The 19779-nt window shown below is 33.7% G+C and overlaps 1 protein-coding gene across 1 annotated transcript; it reads left to right on the top strand.

Annotated features, from left to right (window-relative positions):
• Window positions 1-266: 266 nt before the first annotated feature.
• Window positions 267-782, top strand: LOC149150957 (uncharacterized). Its single transcript, XM_089443000.1, has one exon. The coding sequence runs from the start codon at window positions 267-269 to the stop codon at window positions 780-782; it is 516 nt and encodes a 171-aa protein (XP_089299126.1).
• The last annotated feature ends 18997 nt before the right edge of the window (window positions 783-19779 follow it).

Genomic DNA, 19779 nt, shown 5'->3' with positions numbered 1-19779 from the left:
AATGAGAAAGTGGTGATGGTAACTTGTTTTTTTTACTTGTTATTAAAAAAATTGATGATGGCAACTTGTTATTAAAAAAATTGGTGATGGTAACTTGTTTTTTGCTTGTTAACTTGTTGCGCAGATATTTGTGTGCAATGTTGCATCACGGGACATACGCAGTCTGCAAAGACTGTAGGCTGCCTTGAGCATCCGTTCATCTTTCACTTTATTTATTTGGTTTCATCAACCTTATCATCTGTTCATTGGAAGGAAAAGCAAGGGCGATGGAGAAAATGAAGAGCAGAAGGTCAGCAATAATAGACAAGATCAAGCAAATCGTCAAAAGAAAGCAGATAACTCGTCGATGGAACAAACTCACTGCTATTCCCGCTGCGATCACTGACATAAAGGAGGCGCTGGTTTCGGGACTTTCTTTCCATTGCGATGAAGGTGAGAAGGATAAAATAAGTGTAATTGATTCAGAAACCATGTTCGGGGGCGTCCCTGGTGATGTGTCGGAAGGGCACCTGGTTGTTTACACAGGGAAGGAGGAGGAGCTGCTGGAACGCGTTGTTATTCCGGTGGCTTATTTGAGCCATCCGCTCTTCTTCAAACTGCTCCGCGACGCCGAAGAAGAGTTTGGTTTCAATTATCCTAACGGTCGTCTTACGATTCCCTGCGATCCGGCCATGTTGGCTTGTATTATTGACGTCGTTAGGCATAGTGGCAAGCGTAATCATGGCGTCGAGATTGACGGCGATTTCTATTTCCAATCGTATAGAAAAGTTATTGCGCCTTGACATGTGCTTTCGATATTCTTCTATAACGATGGTAGTGATGATTGAGAAAAAAAAATGACCTCTTATATGGGTTATAGAGGGCGCATATCAAGCGCAATAATTTTTCTATGGGGTTGGAAATAGGAATGGCCACTACCTAATTGCATAGATCCATACTCAAACTTTTTAGAAGTTTATGTGAAAATTCTCATTCAATGATTAAGGGGTGGAATAGTTACCTCTTTGTTTTTAATGTTTTGAAATGGGTTTAATACCATTGTATATAAATTTTACACATTATGGGGAGGTTTCTTTATGATGAGGTGGAATATTTATTTTTTGTTTATGTATTTTTTAAATTGATTTAAAATTATGTTAAATTTATGTGATTTAAAATAAGTATAATTGTTAAGAAAAGGTTATAATGAATTTAATAGTTAAAAACTTGTGTTTTAAATGGAGATTTAAAAAAAATTGTAAAATCAAATCTAATACCTATACTTTTATAGATTTTAACAATCAAATTATTAAAACAAATTAATCAATTTTAACAATCAAATTATTAAGACAAGTTGATCAACTTAACCGGAAAGATCGGAGTTCCTTATTGGAAGGCCTTTACCAACTAATATAATGAATTTTCCTAGTTTCTAAACTGGTTTACTCCCAAACGTTAGTTCAGGTATATAGAGACAAACCTACTAACTCGATTCCAAGTGTATAGATGACATATCAATGAATTATCCCAATATTTTTTTTAGAAAAATACATTTGCCTTTTATCATAAAGTAAAAATATTTTTGAGACGAATTTGATATTTGAGTTTACCATTATTTTAAATTAAGCTATTATTATTATTTCTCCTTCAGTTTTTCAATTTTTGTTTTTAAATTAATTTTATTATTTTTATAAAAAAATTTGTATATTATTCACTAAAAATGTGTAAAATAAATTTTAAAATAATAATTTTCATTTTCTTTTAGAAATATTTTTATAACATTTATTCTTTTAATTAAAAATAAATATATTTAATTATTCAATTTATTTTTTTAAATCATTTTATAACTAATTTCCTTTAAAAATAAATATATTTAATTATTTGATTTGTTTTTTTTTAAATCATTTTATAACAAATTTCCTCTAAAAATATTCAGAATAGAAAATACCATGGAATTACAATTTTTTTTTTTTCTAAATCCTCACATTTATAAAATGTAATAAATAATAAAAGTAGATGTTTCAAAGTGAAGATTTTTTTTAATATAATTAAAATAATTTTTTTCCGTTTAATAATCTTTCTACTTTTTTCTAAATTATTTTAACTATACATTTAATTTTAGTTATTTTGCTATTATATAGATTAATTTTCTTTAAATTATTGTTATTATTATTATTTTATTTTTTAGTTAAGTTTAAGTTATGCAATTAGGATAAATTTAAATTGGGTTTAATTTATTTATTGGATGGAAGTGTTTCTAACAATTTATTGACATTGTGATTTTATTGTTAGGATTGTACAATGTTTTATCAAGCTTGAACACCTCTTAAAATAATTTAATTTCTCTAAAAGTGGATTCCATCCTCAACTTCTCCAATGAGATTTGAAATTGAAATTTCTTGATAAACCCTAAACCCCATTCAAAATAACTAATCTAACTCATAACACTTCTCTCTATATAATTTTGACTTTATGAATACTATACTTTTATACTGTTAAAATAAAAATCTTTTAAAATTTATAATTACAATATTTAATACATGAATCATTCAAAATATTTCAAAATTATCATTTGCTAATTCAAATTTTAAAGAAAATTGATAACTTTTTAAAATTTCCCTATTTTATAGTTTATTTATTTTTATTCATTCCTAAAATATTTTTTATAATTAAAAAATCTCCTTTTATATTTACTTTACAATTTAAAATTTTCTATCATATTAATTAAATATTATATTATATTCGTTTTTATAATTTTATAACCATTTATTATAAATTTTCATTATTTTCATTTTGGTAACAAAATACATTTGAGATACCACATATCACTTTCTTTTGTAAGAGTGTATTTTACTTTTTATAACCATGTATTATGAATTTCCATTATTTTCATTTTAGTAACAAAATACATCATCTCTCATTAAGGGTACAACATACTTTTTTTGTAAAGGTGTATTTTACTTTTTATCCTGTAAAATACAAGTTCCTAATGGGCATGTGTTTTGTGGTTATTAATATTTTTAGAGCTATAGCTTTGTCAATGCATGGAGTAGTATATGCCACTTGTTCGATTTTAGCAAGTGCAAAATTTGGGGTAGTATATGCACTTGTTGAATTTTAGCAAGTATAAAATCCAATAGGTGGCATATACTGCCTGATGCATTAATACATCTATAGCTCTAGAAATATTGGTTGCCCTGTTTTGTTAGACTGGTTTCATCAATCACCATCAATATCACTAATTGCATTTGTTGTAACTAATATGGGTGTTGTCTACGGAGAGATCAATTTCTCCTGGAAGGTCAAAGATCATGATAATTTTTTTTTTCAAAAATATGAAAAGTCTACGGAGAGATCAATTTCTCCTGGAAGGTCAAAGATCATGATAAATTTTTTTTTCAAAAATATGAAAAGAGCGTTAAACTGTATTTTAGGGTAGAAATGAATTCAGCACCATCAAAATCCCTTGCACACCCAAAATAGTGAAGCTAAATAACTATAAACAAGATTTCCAAACATTCCCCAAATTTTATCAAAATCATGTCATAATCTCTTTTATTTTCCTAACAAAAACACACCTCGTTACTTTAGAACATCAATATGTACCACTTGAAAGCATCAACATCTACCACTTATACTAGAGACTATAGTAGATACTAGAAAGAAAGAAAACCAAAAGACAAATAAAAATACACTTGTTGGTTCGAAATGCTTTGGCTAAAAATTTCTCTGATGTAATTTCTACCGAAAGACTTTACTTAATTCATTATACATCACATAAACTTAAATACAAAAAAACATTTACTAATCACAATCAATAGCCACTAAATACATTATATCTAATATCTAATAATTGTAAAGACAAAATGTACACTATATCAATCAGAATCAATCACTAGCACTTCATACAATGTACTTTTAATCACTAACCATTATTAACCACCACCTTCATCAGGTGCAATGTACGTTTTATCAATAACAATCAATAACCACCACCTTCATCAGGCATAATGAATAAAAAAATGGACGTGTGTACCAACTGCATCAAATATAATGATATCAGAGAATGGATGTCGATATAGATCTAATGATATCAGATACCAATGGATGTATATTTTGATTGATTCTTTAGAGCTTGGCTTTAAGTGTTCCACGTTATTTTTTTGTAAATGTAATTTTTCATTAATTGTATTTGCAGATATAAAAATAGATTTACCTTTTAAAAATCCTGGGATATAACAATAGATTGTGATTTTAGAAAAGCTGGATTATTCAAATGGTATAGAAATCACCACTCAAATTCATGTAATTTGACACAAAATTGATTTAAAAAAATTCAAAAGGACAAAACATATAATACCTAAAACACAATATTTTTAATACAATAATTTTGATTAACCATTATACCATTCAAGTAATAATTAGGCATCTAAACTTGTTGTCTGCCACTACCCTACAGTTTGTACGTTTTCAGTTTCAGTGTATGATATTTGACCATGATGAATTCTCACACGCTATGTATCTGCATGTATGTATATATCTCAAATTTCACGTACGGTTCAGTCTGTGTTAGTCTGTGATGTTATTTAGGAGGATAAAATTTTTGCCTTTTTAAATTATTATGTTTTAAGGGAAGTTTATTGGGTTGTTTTAAGGGAAGTTTATTGGGTTTTGGATAAATGGTAATGAGGTGCGATTTTAAAATATTAAAATTATAAGTAATTTTTAGGGATGACCATAATTTAATTTTATTTATTTTGAATTTATTTAAAAAACAATTATAAGAAAATTTCAAAGGCATTCTATTATTATTTTTTATTTGATGTTATTTTATATAAAGATTTAAAAAAAAAACGAGTTGTTTTTAGTGAGATTTTTTGAAAGCTTTTCCAGTTTAATTTTTCTAAAATCTTTCAGAAACTTATTGAAATTACAAGTTTGTTGGGTAACCAATCCAAATTTCCTAGACATTCTCAAGATGCTGAATCCATATATACAGTTAAAAAACCAATTAAAATAACACAAACCAACTTTTCACCTCAAATTTATCCACCAAATTCTATTACCAACAATCCAAAAATCACACTAAAACAACTCAAAAAAATAAATCCTATCACAATCTTTATCACCATCTTTGACAAGTGGTAGAATGAAGGGATGGTCTCATTGACATTAAGCAAACTAAGTGGACAGCGAACATTTAAAATGATTAACGTGTCAAATTGTAGTGACATGTAACATGAAACTTTACTTAACTTATATTCTTTTCCTTATACGCTATGATATTTCGTCTGTTTCTTTCGCCTTCATTGCCATTATGCCGTAGATTATTTTCTTATTTTGGTTACCACCTTTGGAATTCCTTTCGGGTTTTGCTTTCTGGTACATTTTTAAACTTGTCTCTCTCCGGATACACGTTCTATCGGTGTAAAAGTCCAACATTCTCACCACGTCATGTCACCTTTGCTCCAAACCTAAGATTCTGGTTTTCCCTTCTATTTTTAGGGTGAGAATCTTCAAAACGTTTTTTTCTCCTTTACCAAACTTCAGTGTACAACATGATAACATGTTTTTCTATAAGTAAAATGAATGATTAATTTTTCTATATATTTATTAAATATATCAGGATTGTTTCCGGCCACGGTCTTGCCCGGGAACTAACCCCGGTCACCTGCAGTAGTTTTAGAATAAAACCTTCTGGGTTTCGATTCGATTATGAGCAATAGTTTGCAGGTATTTCGATTTTGGTGGAACTATTTTCTTTTTATTAGCTTAATATATTGAATCCGGTTGTGCTGGGTTATCCCACTGTACTACTGACTGACAGATTCACCCGTGTATATATATATATATGTTTTGCAGAATTATATTTGTTATTTCATAGAACATTTGATTTAATTCTTTGTACATGTCAATGCTATTGAAAAGAAATACTATTTTTGTTTTTATTGAAACAAGAAAGGCTGCATCGCAGCCAGTCTCTGTTGTGAGGGGGAGCTTCAAGAAAACACATCCATGGGGAGTTTCAAGAAAACGCATCCGTACAAGAAAGGAGTATCCAAAGTTAAATCTATGTATTATGTGTAACATTCCTAGTGTCATGTGACTGTGTATGTGAATCAAATTAGTGATCTGCAAAAAAATCAGTCATAGCAGTGACCTGCACAAAAATAAGTCATAGCAGTGACTTAGAACAATATGTAGCTAGCAAAAGTCTGTTTATCTGTTTTGTGTAAAGTAAAACATTCAAGTTTTTCATTTTTAGTATATTTTTTCAAATTTGTAAAAAGAATGTTTTCATGTTTTTTTAGCGTTGAAAGTGTAAAGTAGAACATTCAACTTTTTTTTTTTTTTTTTTTGTATTTTTTCAAATTTGTAAAAAAAAGTTTGTGTTTTTTTAGTGTTTTTTCAAATTTGTAAGAAAAGTTCTTTGTTCTGACTAGGAGACACTCTAAATAAAGAATCCAACCCTTGCTTTTCAATTAGAGAAGATACGCCTTGCAACATAAAAATACTGTCATAGTCATAGTCACAGATTATTACAGTTATTATGTTGCTTTGTGTTATCTTCAATTACAAAAGATATGCCCTGCAACACAAAAAATATTGTCATGAGTCATAATCACTCTGCTTGTGTATATATAACATAACTCTTTGATATAAATAGTAAGTTCTTCTTTCTATCTATAGAAATAGTATTTCTCTTTGAATAATAGAGAAAAATTCACCTCACTATCATGACCAGTAATAAGAGAGGATGGTTACACGTTACTGTGTCTCATAAAAAATAGCGAAAATAGACTAAGTATGAATGTATAGGGTAAATGAATTTTAATATTCAATCCATAGAAAATTTCAATACAAAAACTTCAAAACTATCTTCAATGAAGTTACAACTACTGCATGTCCTTGGAATGAAATCACTATAGCATACAACTCAAATTCCGACCGTAATAAAACATTGCCAAAAGTATCACGAGCATCAACCTCATGCACGATACCAAATAGGAATAAAGATGATGTGTCTGAAAAGGAAACTATTACTGAAAAGAACTAAATACAAGAACTAACTACAAAATATGTTCTGCCTCATCTCAGAAAGGCTGATAAAACCAGGTTCCAATAAAAACGAGAGGAAAACCTATAATTCTCTCTACAACCAAGACCAAGAAACCGCAACCTAAGACACTAAAACTTTAAGGAGTCGTAAAAAATAGAAAAATAACAATACTAATATATTATGACTATACTCATAGCTATATAGATGCATTCCAGATAAAGTTAAAGGGTGTCTTGGGCTTGACAAATGTATTTTGAACTTTAGAGTCTATATCTGTTCAATGTTCGGCGCATCTGAATCCATGGGAACAAATTCTGAGTAGGTTGTAACGCTATTTTGATGGCTAAGAATGTACTTTTTGAAGGGAAGACAACGACATCCCTTTTAACCATACAAATATCAATTTTTTCACCAAGAAATGGGATAAATATAACATCACCATGAGGCGTCATCCAAATATGATAATAATTACTAACCTTTCCTCTTTGCACACCCTCCTTGGCAAGCGAAACAAGCTCCTAAAAGTAATGTTCAGGGTTTCCTCTCTCTTCAAATTCCTGAAAAGAAAGAAACTTACCACAATCAACCATTGTTTCAATTTCTCAAATGTGTGCCAAAAAAGGCACCCATGAAAAGCTAAATTATCTGGGCAAATTGCAATAGAAGCATAGACTAGAAATAACCATATATACCTCCTACTTCAGTATACTCAGTCACGTAATGGTGTTCTATGGTCATCTTGAACAGGGTCTTTTGCCCATCTATGACCCTGATGAGTCATTTTGAACAGGGTCTGTTGTCCTTCTGAGACTCTGATCTACAAAATTATGCATTTTTACAACAAACCCATTTGGCTAAAGTGCATGATCTTTTATATTTTGAAGCTTGAAATGAACCCTTTAAGGGGTACTAGATTGAGCTGTGTACTATACTAGTAAACACTATGGTGGTTAGCAACAATAAGTGTAGAGAAAGTACAGGTGAGAAAGAGAATGCAAGTCCTAAGAACCGTGTCAGTGATCAAGGGCCAATTGGAGTAAGGGGTAAATCAGGGTTGGATTATGATGAATTTAGTGATGATGACGATACCATTGTTTCCATTTCTCAAGTGTGTGCCAAAAAAGGCACCCATGAAAAGCTAAATTATCTAGGCAAATTGTAATAAAGCACAAACTAGAAATAGCCATATATACCTCAAACTTCGGTATACTCAGTCACGTAATGGTCTTCTATGGTCATCTTGAACAGGGTCTGTTGCCCATCTGTGACTCTGATGAGTCATCTTGAACAGGGTCTGTTGTCCTTCTGAGACTCTAATATACAAAATTATGCATTTTTACAGCAAACCCATTTGGCTGAATTGCATGAGCTTTTATATTTTGAAGCTTGAAATGAACCCTTTAAGGGATACTGGATTGAGTTGTGTACTCTACTAGTAAACATCATGGTGGCTAGCAGCAATAAGTGCAGAGAAAGTATAGGTGGGAAAGAGAATGAAAGTGTTGGGTCCCTATAATACTAGTGATTACCCCATTACTATTGTAGTTGTATCCCTTATTAATATTGTTGTGCCCCTATTGTCCCCATATTGTTATTACTGTGCCCCATAGAATCCCTCTATTGTTATTTTTGCGGCTTTATATTATTATTGTTAGGTCGGCTGGGTTATATTGTGACTCGTTAGACTCCTATATATAGAAAGGAGGTTTTGTCATTTGAACCATCCAAGAATTGCTCATTTATGTAATGTAAAGGATGTTGCCCCCTCGAAAAGGCTGAATTCTAAGGCGTCGATCTCTCTTTTCTATCTTTTTGTGAGCTGGTTTCATAACATTTGGGATCAGAGCTTTGAATTCTAAGGTTTCGCCGCTCCAAATAGGTCATCGTGGAATTTTTGCTATAATTTTTTTCTGCGACGTTTTAGAAGCTAAAAGAAAAACCCATTTGAGAAGAAATCGTGTTGAATCTTGGGTCCTAATTTCAGAGCTTTTCGCGCTATATTTGCGGAGATATGATCTGAGGAAGTTGGTCTTTTTGCAGACTCCTGAATTACATTCCAAATAGGTGACCTAGGGAAAATCATCATAACATTCTCTCTGAGCATTGGATTGAAATTTCGTAAGAAGGTACAGAAAGAGGACATACTGTAGTTTCTTGTATATCTTCCTTAGATCCAAAGGTCGAAACAGTGACTCGTGGCACATCGTACAAGTTCACTCTACTGAACTAGTCTATAATCAGGTCATCTTGGGAGATTGTGCATAACTCTTCCTTGGAGAATCCAACTTGGATCAGACTGGTGGCATTGGAAAGAGGACACAAAGGGCTACTACAGGTCACAATTTTAGAACTAGATGATCCGAAATTTCAGAGATATATCAGATTTAATATCAAGCTTCTACAAAGTGAAAAAATGTGTGTAGTTTTTTTTAAATTTTTGCATAAGCTTGGTTTGAAAAATTATTTTGAATTGGTAATTGATGCCCTGAGGAAAGAAAATGAAAACACCTAGTAAGCAACCTGAAGACTCTAGCATGAATTATGAAGAAGAGGAAGAAATACAACATGATATATCAAAATTACGAGACCAAGTGCAACAAGTGTCACTTGCACAAAAAGCAACAGAATCTAAGATGGATGGTTTAAGGAAAGATGTAGAAGCTAAGATTGATGGTTTAAAGAAAGGTGTAGAAGCTAAGATGGATTGTTTAAAGAAAGACATAGAAGCTAATATGGATGGCATGGAAGCTAAGATGAATGGCATGGATGCTAAAATTGATGGCATGGATGATAAGATGGAAGAATTGAAGATAAATATGAATAAGTTGCTACAAGAAATGGTCACTAATGGTGAAAGGGTAGTAAAGGAAACTCATGATGAGAACAAAAGAAATGTTAATCATGATTCCATAGACTCTAATGTTGGATCGAAGACCCACCATATTCCAAAAATCGATATGAGGAAGTTTGATGGCAAGGATCCCGCAACATGGATATTACAGATGGAGCAATTTTTTGATCTCAATAATGTGCAAAACACACAAAAGGTACGTATTGCAACTTTATATTTGGAACCAAATCAGTTTGTATGGTATCAATGGCTTTGCTATTGTAAACAAATTATCACTTGGGCAATTTTTACGGAAGAATTGACAGTACATTATGAGGATACAAAAAGCAACACTTTTTTTAGCCAATTGGTAAGTCTCAAACAAAAGGGTTCAATAATGGAGCACATTGAGGAGTTCCGAAAATTGAACATAAGGGTAAAAAATATTCCAGAGGAGCATAGGATTGATGTGTTCATAGGGACTTTAAAGGATAATATCCAACATGATGTTTGCCTTTGGGAACCTGATTCATTAGAGAAGGCATTCAGGTTAGCAAGAAAAATGGAAAGCAAAATTATGGTAACCAGGAAGCATACCACTCACAAATATAAAGATGGAAGTGTTGTTGCCCCTAGTCTTCCACAACCTATAAGGTTTACACCACAACAATTGGAATAAAAAAGAGCAAAAGGGCTTTGTTACAGTTGTAATAACAAATATACTAAAGGTCATAAGTGTGCTGAGAAGAAATTATTCTACAAAGATTGTGAAGAGGAAGAAGAAAAGGAGCAAGAAAGGTCAAAAGAAGATGATATACTCCAGGAACAAAGCCTAGATAAAGAAGAAATGAATCCGACCATATCTTTTAATGCATTGGCAGGAATTACCACTCCTCAAACCATCAAGATAGAAGGACAAATCAAGAAGAAAAAGGTAATAGTGTTGATTGATTCAACAAGTACCCACAATTTTATTCATTGTAAGGTAGCAAAAGAATTGAATTGATTCTTATATCCAGCACCAGAGTGTCAAGTGATGGTTGCAAATGGAGGAACAATAAATTGCTCTGGAAAGTGCCATAATATCAAGCTATCCATGGGAGAATATGTATTAAATAGCCCAATGCTTTCCATTCCAATGGGAGGTGCTGATGTTGTACTAGGAATCCAATGGCTACAATCCTTGGGTACAATAGCTTTTAATTTTCAAGAACTTTTCATGAAATTTTCTATGGAAGGAAAGGAAGTTGAATTAAGGGGTATTGCAGGGAAACCGGGAAAGATAATAAGCTCTAACGGCATGAAAAAGCTTCTAAAAAAAGAACAAAGAGGTGTAATTGTACAATTATGTTCGCTAGATGTTTCCACATTGGAATCATCTATTTCTCCAGATCTCCAAAAAGTTTTCGACAATCATTCCAAGGTATTTGAGACTCCCAAAGGTCTCCCACATATTCATGATCATGATCATGCTATTCATATGATTCCAGGAAGTGTTCCTCCAAACATCAGGCCGTACAGATATCCCTATGCCCAAAAGAGTGAAATTGAACGTATGCTTGCAGAAATGATAGAGGTTGTATAATTCAACCAAGTCAAAGTTCTTTCTCTGCTTCAGTAGTATTGGTGCACAAGAATGATGGATCATAGTGCATGTGTCCGGATTATAGAGAGCTCAACAAGCTCACTATTAAAGATAAGTTTCCCATTCCAGTCATTGATGAATTACTGGATGAATTGCATGGATCAATTTACTTCACCAAGTTGGATCTTCGCTCAGGATATCATCAAATCATAATGAAGACTGAAGACATTCCGAAAACAACATTTAGAACTCATGAGGGTCATTATGAATTTTTGGTCATGCCTTTTGGCCTTACCAATGCACCTTCAACATTTCAAGGTTTGATGAATTCCATTTTCAAACCATTCCTTAGAAAATTTGTGTTAGTATTTTTTGATGATATACTAATCTATAGCAAGTCTTGGAAGGATCATGTTGAACATGTTGACAGGGTGCTACAATTATTGGAGGAGAAACAATTATATGCAAAAAGATCCAAATGTTTCTTTGGAGTACAAGAGGTGGAATATCTGGGTCATATTGTATCTCATGAAGGAGTAAAGGTAGACCCTAACAAAATTAAAGCCATTAAGGAATGGAAAATCCCCACATCCATAAAGCATATGCGAGGATTTCTCGGGTTGATAGGGTATTATCGCAAGTTTGTTAGGAATTATAGGAGAATACCAGCACCTCTAACAAAATTATTGAAGAAAGATGCATTTTCATGGACTCCAGAAGCAACAAAGGCCTTCGAGCATCTTAAAGAGGCAATGTGCCAAGCACCGGTCTTAGCTACACCAGACTTCACAAAAACCTTTATTGTGGAATGTGATGCTTTAGGAAATGGAATTGGTGTTGTTTTAATGTAAGATGAAAGACCCATTGCTTTCGAAAGTCGTCCAATCAAGGGAATGTTTTTACAAAAAGCTATTTATGAGAAGGAAATGTTGGCAATACTCCATGCACTTAAGAAATGGCGACCCTACCTAATGGGAAGATACTTCAAGGTAAAAACGGATCATGATAGTCTTAAATACCTTTTAGAACAAAGATTATCCTCTGAAGAGCAACAAAAGTGGGTCACAAAGATGTTGGGTTATGACTTTGAAATCATCTACAAAAAAGGGAAGCAAAATGTGGTGGCAAATGCACTCTCAAGAAAGGATGAGGACATGGAAGCATTGTTGTGCGCCATTTCTATTATCCAACTAGATTGGATAAACAAAGCAAGGGAGGAATGGAAGAATGATGAAGAAGTGTGGGCACTTATTCGAAAGTTACAACAAGACTCCAGTATGTCTGATACATTTAGCTGGCAAAATGATTCGTTATGGTACAAAGATTGCTTATACCTCTGTAAGAATTCCCAGCTAAAACAAAAGATTCTTATGGAATTGCACACTTCTCCCTTAAGAGGGCACTCAGGATTTTTAAAAACTTACCACAAGGTTAAGAAGGAATTTTTTTGGGAGGGCCTTAAATCAGATATTCAAAATTTTGTGGCGGAATGTTTAGTTTGCCAACAAAATAAAGTTGAAACATTTAAGACACCAGGTCTATTACAACCTTTATCCATTCCAAGCCAACATTGGGAGGAGGTTTCAATGGATTTTATCATAGGTTTACCAAAGTCTGAGGGAAAGAGTGTCATCATGGTGGTAGTTAACAGCCTTACCAAGTATGCACACTTTTGTGCATTATCACATCCATTTAAAGCCAGTACAATTTCTACTACATTTATGGAAACAATTCAAAAGCTACATGGAAACCCAAAGATTATTGTAAGTGACAGAGATCCCATTTTCACTGGAAAATTTTGGACAGAATTATTTTCTTGTCTTGGTACTCAGTTAGCTCATAGCTCATCTTATCATCCTCAATCTGATGGGAAAGATGAGATAGTAAACAAATGTTTGGAAGGATATCTTCATTGCTTTATATATGATAAACAGTCATAATGGGTCAAATGGTTGCCTCTGGTTGAATGGTGGTATAACACTTCCTTCCATACAATAACAAAAATGACCCCATTTATGGAACTTTATGGATATCAGCCACCATCCATCACATCATATTTAAGAGAAAATTCTAATATTCAAGCAGTGGAACATACATCGAACATCAACAACATGTCCTCCAACTCTTAAAGGATAACCTCGTGTTGGCACAGAATAGAATGAAACAACAGGCAGATCAACATCGCGGCGAAAGAAGTTTTGATGTAGGTGATTGGGTATTCCTACAGCTACAACCATATAAGAAAATGTCCCTCAAGCAAGCTAAGAAGGATAATAAATTATCACCAAAGTATTATGGTCCGTACAAGGTGTTGCAAAAGATTGGTACTATGGCATACAAATTGGAGCTTCCTGCAGCTTCTCGATTGCACCCAATTTTCCATGTTTCATGTTTAAAGAAGGTTATAGGCGAAAAGCTCCCAGTTCAAACAATATTGCCAAAACTTGACGAGGAAGGAAAAATTATATTGGAACCAGAAGCAGTCACAGAAACAAGAACTCGATAATTACGAAATCGATCAATTTCGGAGTATCTTATCAAGTGGAAGAACTTATCTGCTGAAGATTCCACATGGGAGGATGAGAATTTTATACAGAAGTATCCAAAACTACTGAAGCATTGAGGACAACACTTTTTTGAAGGAGAGGGGCATGTTGGGTCCCTATAATACTAGTGATTACCCCATTACTATTGTAGTTGTATCCCTTATTAATATTGTTGTGCCCCTATTGTCCCCATATTGTTATTACTGTGCCCCATAGAATCCCTCTATTGTTATTTTTGTGGCTTTATATTATTATTATTAGGTCGGCTAGGTTATATTGTGACTCCTTAGACTCCTATATATAGAAAGGAGGTTTTGTCATTTGAACCGTCCAAGAATTTCTCATTTATGTAATGTAAAGGAGGTTTCCCCCTCGAAGAGGTTGAATTCTAAGGTGTGGATCTCTCTTTTCTACCTTTTTGTGAGCTGTTTTATAACAGAAGGTCCTAAGAACTGTGTCAGTGATCGAGGGCCAGTTGGAGTAAGGGGTAAAGCAGGGTTTGATTATGATGAATGTAGTGATGATGACTATATTGACATGGAGGTGGGATCGACCATATTTTGGGAAGTAGTTAGCAGGAGAAAACTGAATATGAAAACAACAGAGTTCAGAGAATTCGAGTTTGATATGTCTGGTATTAATGCCCATGCCTGGAATGAGCTTGAGTCGTCTTTTATAAAGGCCAGCTGCTTCCCTTGCATCTTCCTCCCCATATTCAAACGGTGGAGAATTTGTTATCCTCTAAAGTCAAATCCTCTCAGCATAGATTATTGGGGATTCTAGCCGAAGATTCAAAGAATATCTCCAACATGAATAGTGCAAAACAATGAGGAAATTTGGTTGAAGATTCTGTCTTTTTCACTCCTTATGAATCCTGTGATGTTACTCCTTATGATTCATGTGAAGTTAGCGAGGAGTTGAACCCAAAAATGTATGAGGCCATCATAGGAATAAGGGATAAGTACAACAATGAAGCTGCCACATCCACATCAATGGAATAATGTAAATGTAATAACAAGCCTAAATCTAAGCGTCGTTTGGCAATGCTCAAGAAAGCTAAGAAGCTGCTGGATTCTAATCATTCAAAACAAACAACTCTAGCCCACAAGGTGAAAGCTTCAGGAGAATATCTCAAGTCCATTTTCTCCAAGGAATCTAATACTAGAGGGGACAATCAGGAGGAGGAGGATGAGTGTTGTTATGGTATGACACGCCTGGATGATTAGGTAGATCCACTCTATGACATAGAAAACATGGTCTCCAAGGCTAGGGGATACATAAAACGCTACATGAAGGTCATGAAGCTAGGGTGTCCAAATGAAAGCATCATGAACATTGAGAGAGAGGGCTACCAAGTGGCAGCAACAGTATTCATAAGCATTCACAAGGAGAAATCATATATTTAACCTGAGAATCATGAGATTAATCATCGCAAACTGGGAATAGCCATATATGGTTGCTTATTCTATTGAAGCCTATGTATGCATTCTGCACATATACAATGGTTCCATGAAATTTCAACCTTGCAAAATGCCAACTCTTAGCAATTGGACCAATCTACTTCAAGGATAAGGTTCACACATGGGTTCCATAAACAACAGAATTTAAAAGACAGAAGAGTGAAAGAATGGCAAACTTACCTTGCATCTTGTAGGATGGTTGAACCTGGTTTTCTCTAAAGTCGTAGGTTATGCAATAAGATAAGTAACTTGGCTATCGACCAAGTAATAGAGAGAGCATTCCCTATTGAGGGTCTTTGAAATTATTGTCAATGGATGCCCTTCACAAAGAAAAATGACACTTGTTAATTGAGTTAGGCGACGCTAGTTAATTGAGTCATGCAAGGATGGATTAAGCTCTTTTGGATACCATTTAAACAAGGATGGATTGAATTCTCTTGGATATAATTTAAAATTTCCTTTGAATCAAAAAAATAAGAAAGAAACTACCTAATCATTATTCCCGGGCATGTTTGCTAACCTAGAGAAGGTACATAGCAGAACCTTTTGCTCTGGGCACGGATGGATCCATGTAGACATCATAACATTATAATACCCGTAATAAACCCTTGCAAATCGATTTGTAAAATAATTTTTAATGAACCGAATATTTAAAGGATGACCTCTAAGCTATGTGGGCCCCATGGATCCACTTGCCTCACCATTGTATTTTCCACAAGCTATGAGTCCACTTTCCTGGGCACTTTATTTTACATAACATGCCATGAAATACGTGGATGAAGCCACATGAACCATAACATGCCATGAAATTCATAACATGCCATGGAATATGTGGATGAAGCCACATGAAGTTATTTGTAAAAAAAGCTTGCAAGGAAAATAAAGAAATGTATTCTAGCCAGAAGCATTAGTTCCAGAAGTATCGATAGAGCCAGCGTACCCTAGCCCGGTTCCAGGTAAAGATTGAAAGCCCACAATGCCCCTTTCTATTAGGGAACCATACTTCTTTCCATATTGACCCCTTTCTATTAGAGAACCATACCCCTTTCCATATCCAATTGATAGAGACCAGTAAATGATCCAGCGAATGATGCCAGTGAGATTATTGATCCAGTGAATGGCGAACTGTATAGAGTTTTTCCATTCTAATTAGCATCATCAGGGAAAACAACATATAATATAGAGTTTTGCTAGGTTACATACTACCTTTCGTCTCTATATACAATTAATCAAGGTTCAGCTACTTGTATTTTTATTTTTTCTATTGTTCCATTAGAAAAAAGAGTGTTGTTTCATTAAAAAAAGAGTGTGATAAAGCTCTCTAAAAGAGAGATAGTCTCAAAGATAGCCGAGATAGCCGAATAGTCTCAGAGATAGCCGATGGGAGGGAAGAGATCCTAAATAGACAACGATTCCAGTACACCGGCAAGCAAGGAGGTTGTCAAGAAATAAAATAGATAGGAGCAACAACTTATGAGTATGAAAGAGACGTACATCCTGTGTAAGTGCCTCGCCTCCAGCCACCTACACATATCCCCCATGTACACAGATCCCCCATCTAGCCAGCATGGTGTAGTTAAGGTCGTCATTTCAGAAAGAGACCTAAACTTTACCTCTAATTTCTGGATGTCGTTATTTACTTGTATAGTCACTCAGTTGAACTTCAATACTTCCTACCATCCTCAAATAGATGGGTAGACTAAAAGAGAATCAAATTGTACAATATATGCCACACATGTAATGTATAAATCAACCCTCAAGGTGGGAGATTACCTCCACCTAGTGGAACTCACATACAACAACAATTATAAGTCACCGATAAAAATGATACCTTTCAAAGAACTATGTGGAAGAAGATCTCAAATAACTTTAAGTTGGAGATGACTTAAGTACTGATTCATGTTGGTACCCGATATGCTTCAAGAAATGGAGCAGATCGTCAAAAAAATCCAACAAAATTTAAAAGAGGCTCAAGATCACAATTTTTTATAGTTATAAGAAAAGAACCCCCATATAATTCCAAGTGGGGAAACGGGTGTCCCTAAAGGTTCAACCAAGGAGAAGTTCTATAAAACTGAGGATTTGCTCAAAATTAGCTCGTCGATATTACGAGCCCTTCAAAATTTTGGCCAAAGTCAAGCTAATGACATATCAATTAGCATTACCTATTCATATGAAATCACATAATTTTTTTCATGTTTCCTTATTGAAAATGTATGTACGTAAATCTAATCATGTGGTTAATTGGGATGCTAGAAGGAGAATTCCTATTTGACGCTCTACCAATTTTAGAATAAATGGAAGTGGCTCTTGGGAAAATAACTAATCCTCATATAAAATTATAGTGGAAACATTTTGGGATAGAAGAATCTACCTAGGAATTAAAAGAAAAAATGAAGGAGGCCTTCTTGTTTTTGTTCCAGGAAGAAAAGAAATTGGATTTCACCGAGCACCGTTTCTCTTTTAGGGGGCAGAGATATAAAACCCTTGAAGCTTGATTGGAGAAATTTTAATTCAGTTAAGTTTAATGATGTGCTATCACTCCAAAATTTCTTGTAATTTCTTTAGAAAAAAAATGATAGAGGTAACCACAAACCAACTTTGGAGATCGGGATCTAGCCTTCCTGATCTCATAAAGGGCTCTCTCTTTATGATTTAACTTTGTTTTAGACTAGTTATGATTGTGCTGGGGTTTTTTATTTGAATTTGGGTTGTGGGATCACTTACTTGGATGAAAAAGGATTGCCTTTTACCATTGGGCTATGGGGTCGAATGTCAGACAAACTGGACTAGATCAAACTTTGAAAACAATGTCTACAGGGCAAGATAGGTGAGTTATTATAGATCTCAAAGGTCGGATGGTGAAATAGTTTCTAATCAGATCCAGGGAGAAATTAAGGGTTGCTTAGGTTGGATTATGAAGAGAATGAAAGAGGTCAACTAGGATGGGAGAGCAATTAAGGGTTCTCAAATCTGGATATCAAAGGAAAACATATAAATGACTAACTGTGCAAAACAGAGTGTACTTAAACAAGTTCTAAGTTATATTTCCAATTAATTCATTCAAATTTGAATAATATTTAAATTTATGAAACACATAAGAAAGTAAAAAAATCAGACAAAGAAGATACTTCACTACAATAGCTCATCTCATGAATCTTGTAGTGCAATCTTTTTATTACTTGCTCCAGTCTATTGACTTGAAAATTGGTACAATCACCCTTAGGTTTAAGATCAAAATAAATCTACAAATGTATAGTAATCCACACTAATAATTTGATTTATGAAGTATTTATACAAAAATAATTTACAAAATATCTCAAACTGCATTGAGAACTAATGTAGGAAAAGGAAATATCTTAATGTAAGAAGATAGAGACAACTATTGAACTGTTGTTTGTTGTCCCCGTTATTTAGGTTCTGTTGTCTTTTAGTCTTTGATATTTTTCCCTTTAAGCTGCTTGGTTGTTTGATCTTCACACTTGATGTCATATTTAATTATGACCTTTGATCTCATACTCTTTGACCTTGTTGTCCTATCAATACCCTTTACTATGCTTTTTCACTTTTTATTGTACATTTCATATTTTATTGCGTATTCCTATGGTAAATCATTGAGTTTTTCCCATGTCTCGGCATTTGGTAATTAGATATTGAGCATTTTTTGGTATCTCTCATCTGCCTCTATGTACTTGGAAAAGGTAGGCCTATTGACAAAAAGGTGTTTTACCTCATGCTGGAGGTAAAACAAGTTTTCAAAAGTTTTTTATAATACTTTACTTGTTGGTATGCCCATCATGGATGACGTGTTTACCTAATATTTGGCCACTTCCCTGATCTTATTATTGTAATCTTCCTGTGTCATTAACTTATCATTTATAACTAAGGGATTTGGTAATCCCTTTTGCCTCAAAAGTTCGAACTTAACTATCAACCTGTTAATGGCTAGTTGCATGGTTTGACACTTATCCTCCAAGTTCAACATCAAATTTATCTTAGTGAGGACTCTTTTAACTTCCAAAATTGTACCTATCCTGTCAAGTATCTCTTGTTCTTACAACTCATACTTGTTCTTGGAGTTGAGGAAATGGATGATTCTTGCAGCTTCCTCTGGCATATCTCCAAGTTCTACTTTAACTCTCTGAATGGCTTTTGTAGCTTTCTTTATCAAATCAATTTGTTCAAAAATATCCTGAATGGATGGCCAAATATCATTGATAGAGTCAATGATATTGGCCCACAATTGTTCCTTAGCCTGACCTAGAGGTTCATTCAGTGTCAGCTCTTTCTCCAGGATTTTGATTCTTTCAGTCATCCTT

This window comes from Pinus tabuliformis, chromosome 9 (genome assembly GCF_031772625.1).
Source record: "Pinus tabuliformis cultivar Carrire ecotype Pingquan chromosome 9, CPIR1, whole genome shotgun sequence".
NCBI lineage: Eukaryota > Viridiplantae > Streptophyta > Pinopsida > Pinales > Pinaceae > Pinus > Pinus tabuliformis.
The sequence above is the reverse complement of the archived record's forward strand: the minus strand, read 5'-3'. Positions and strand labels throughout refer to the sequence as shown.

What these genes read in the sequence shown, in the direction of transcription:
- LOC149150957 (XM_089443000.1), top strand. Translation starts at nt 267, where the DNA reads ATGGAGAAAATGAAGAGCAGAAGGTCAGCAATAATAGACAAGATCAAG.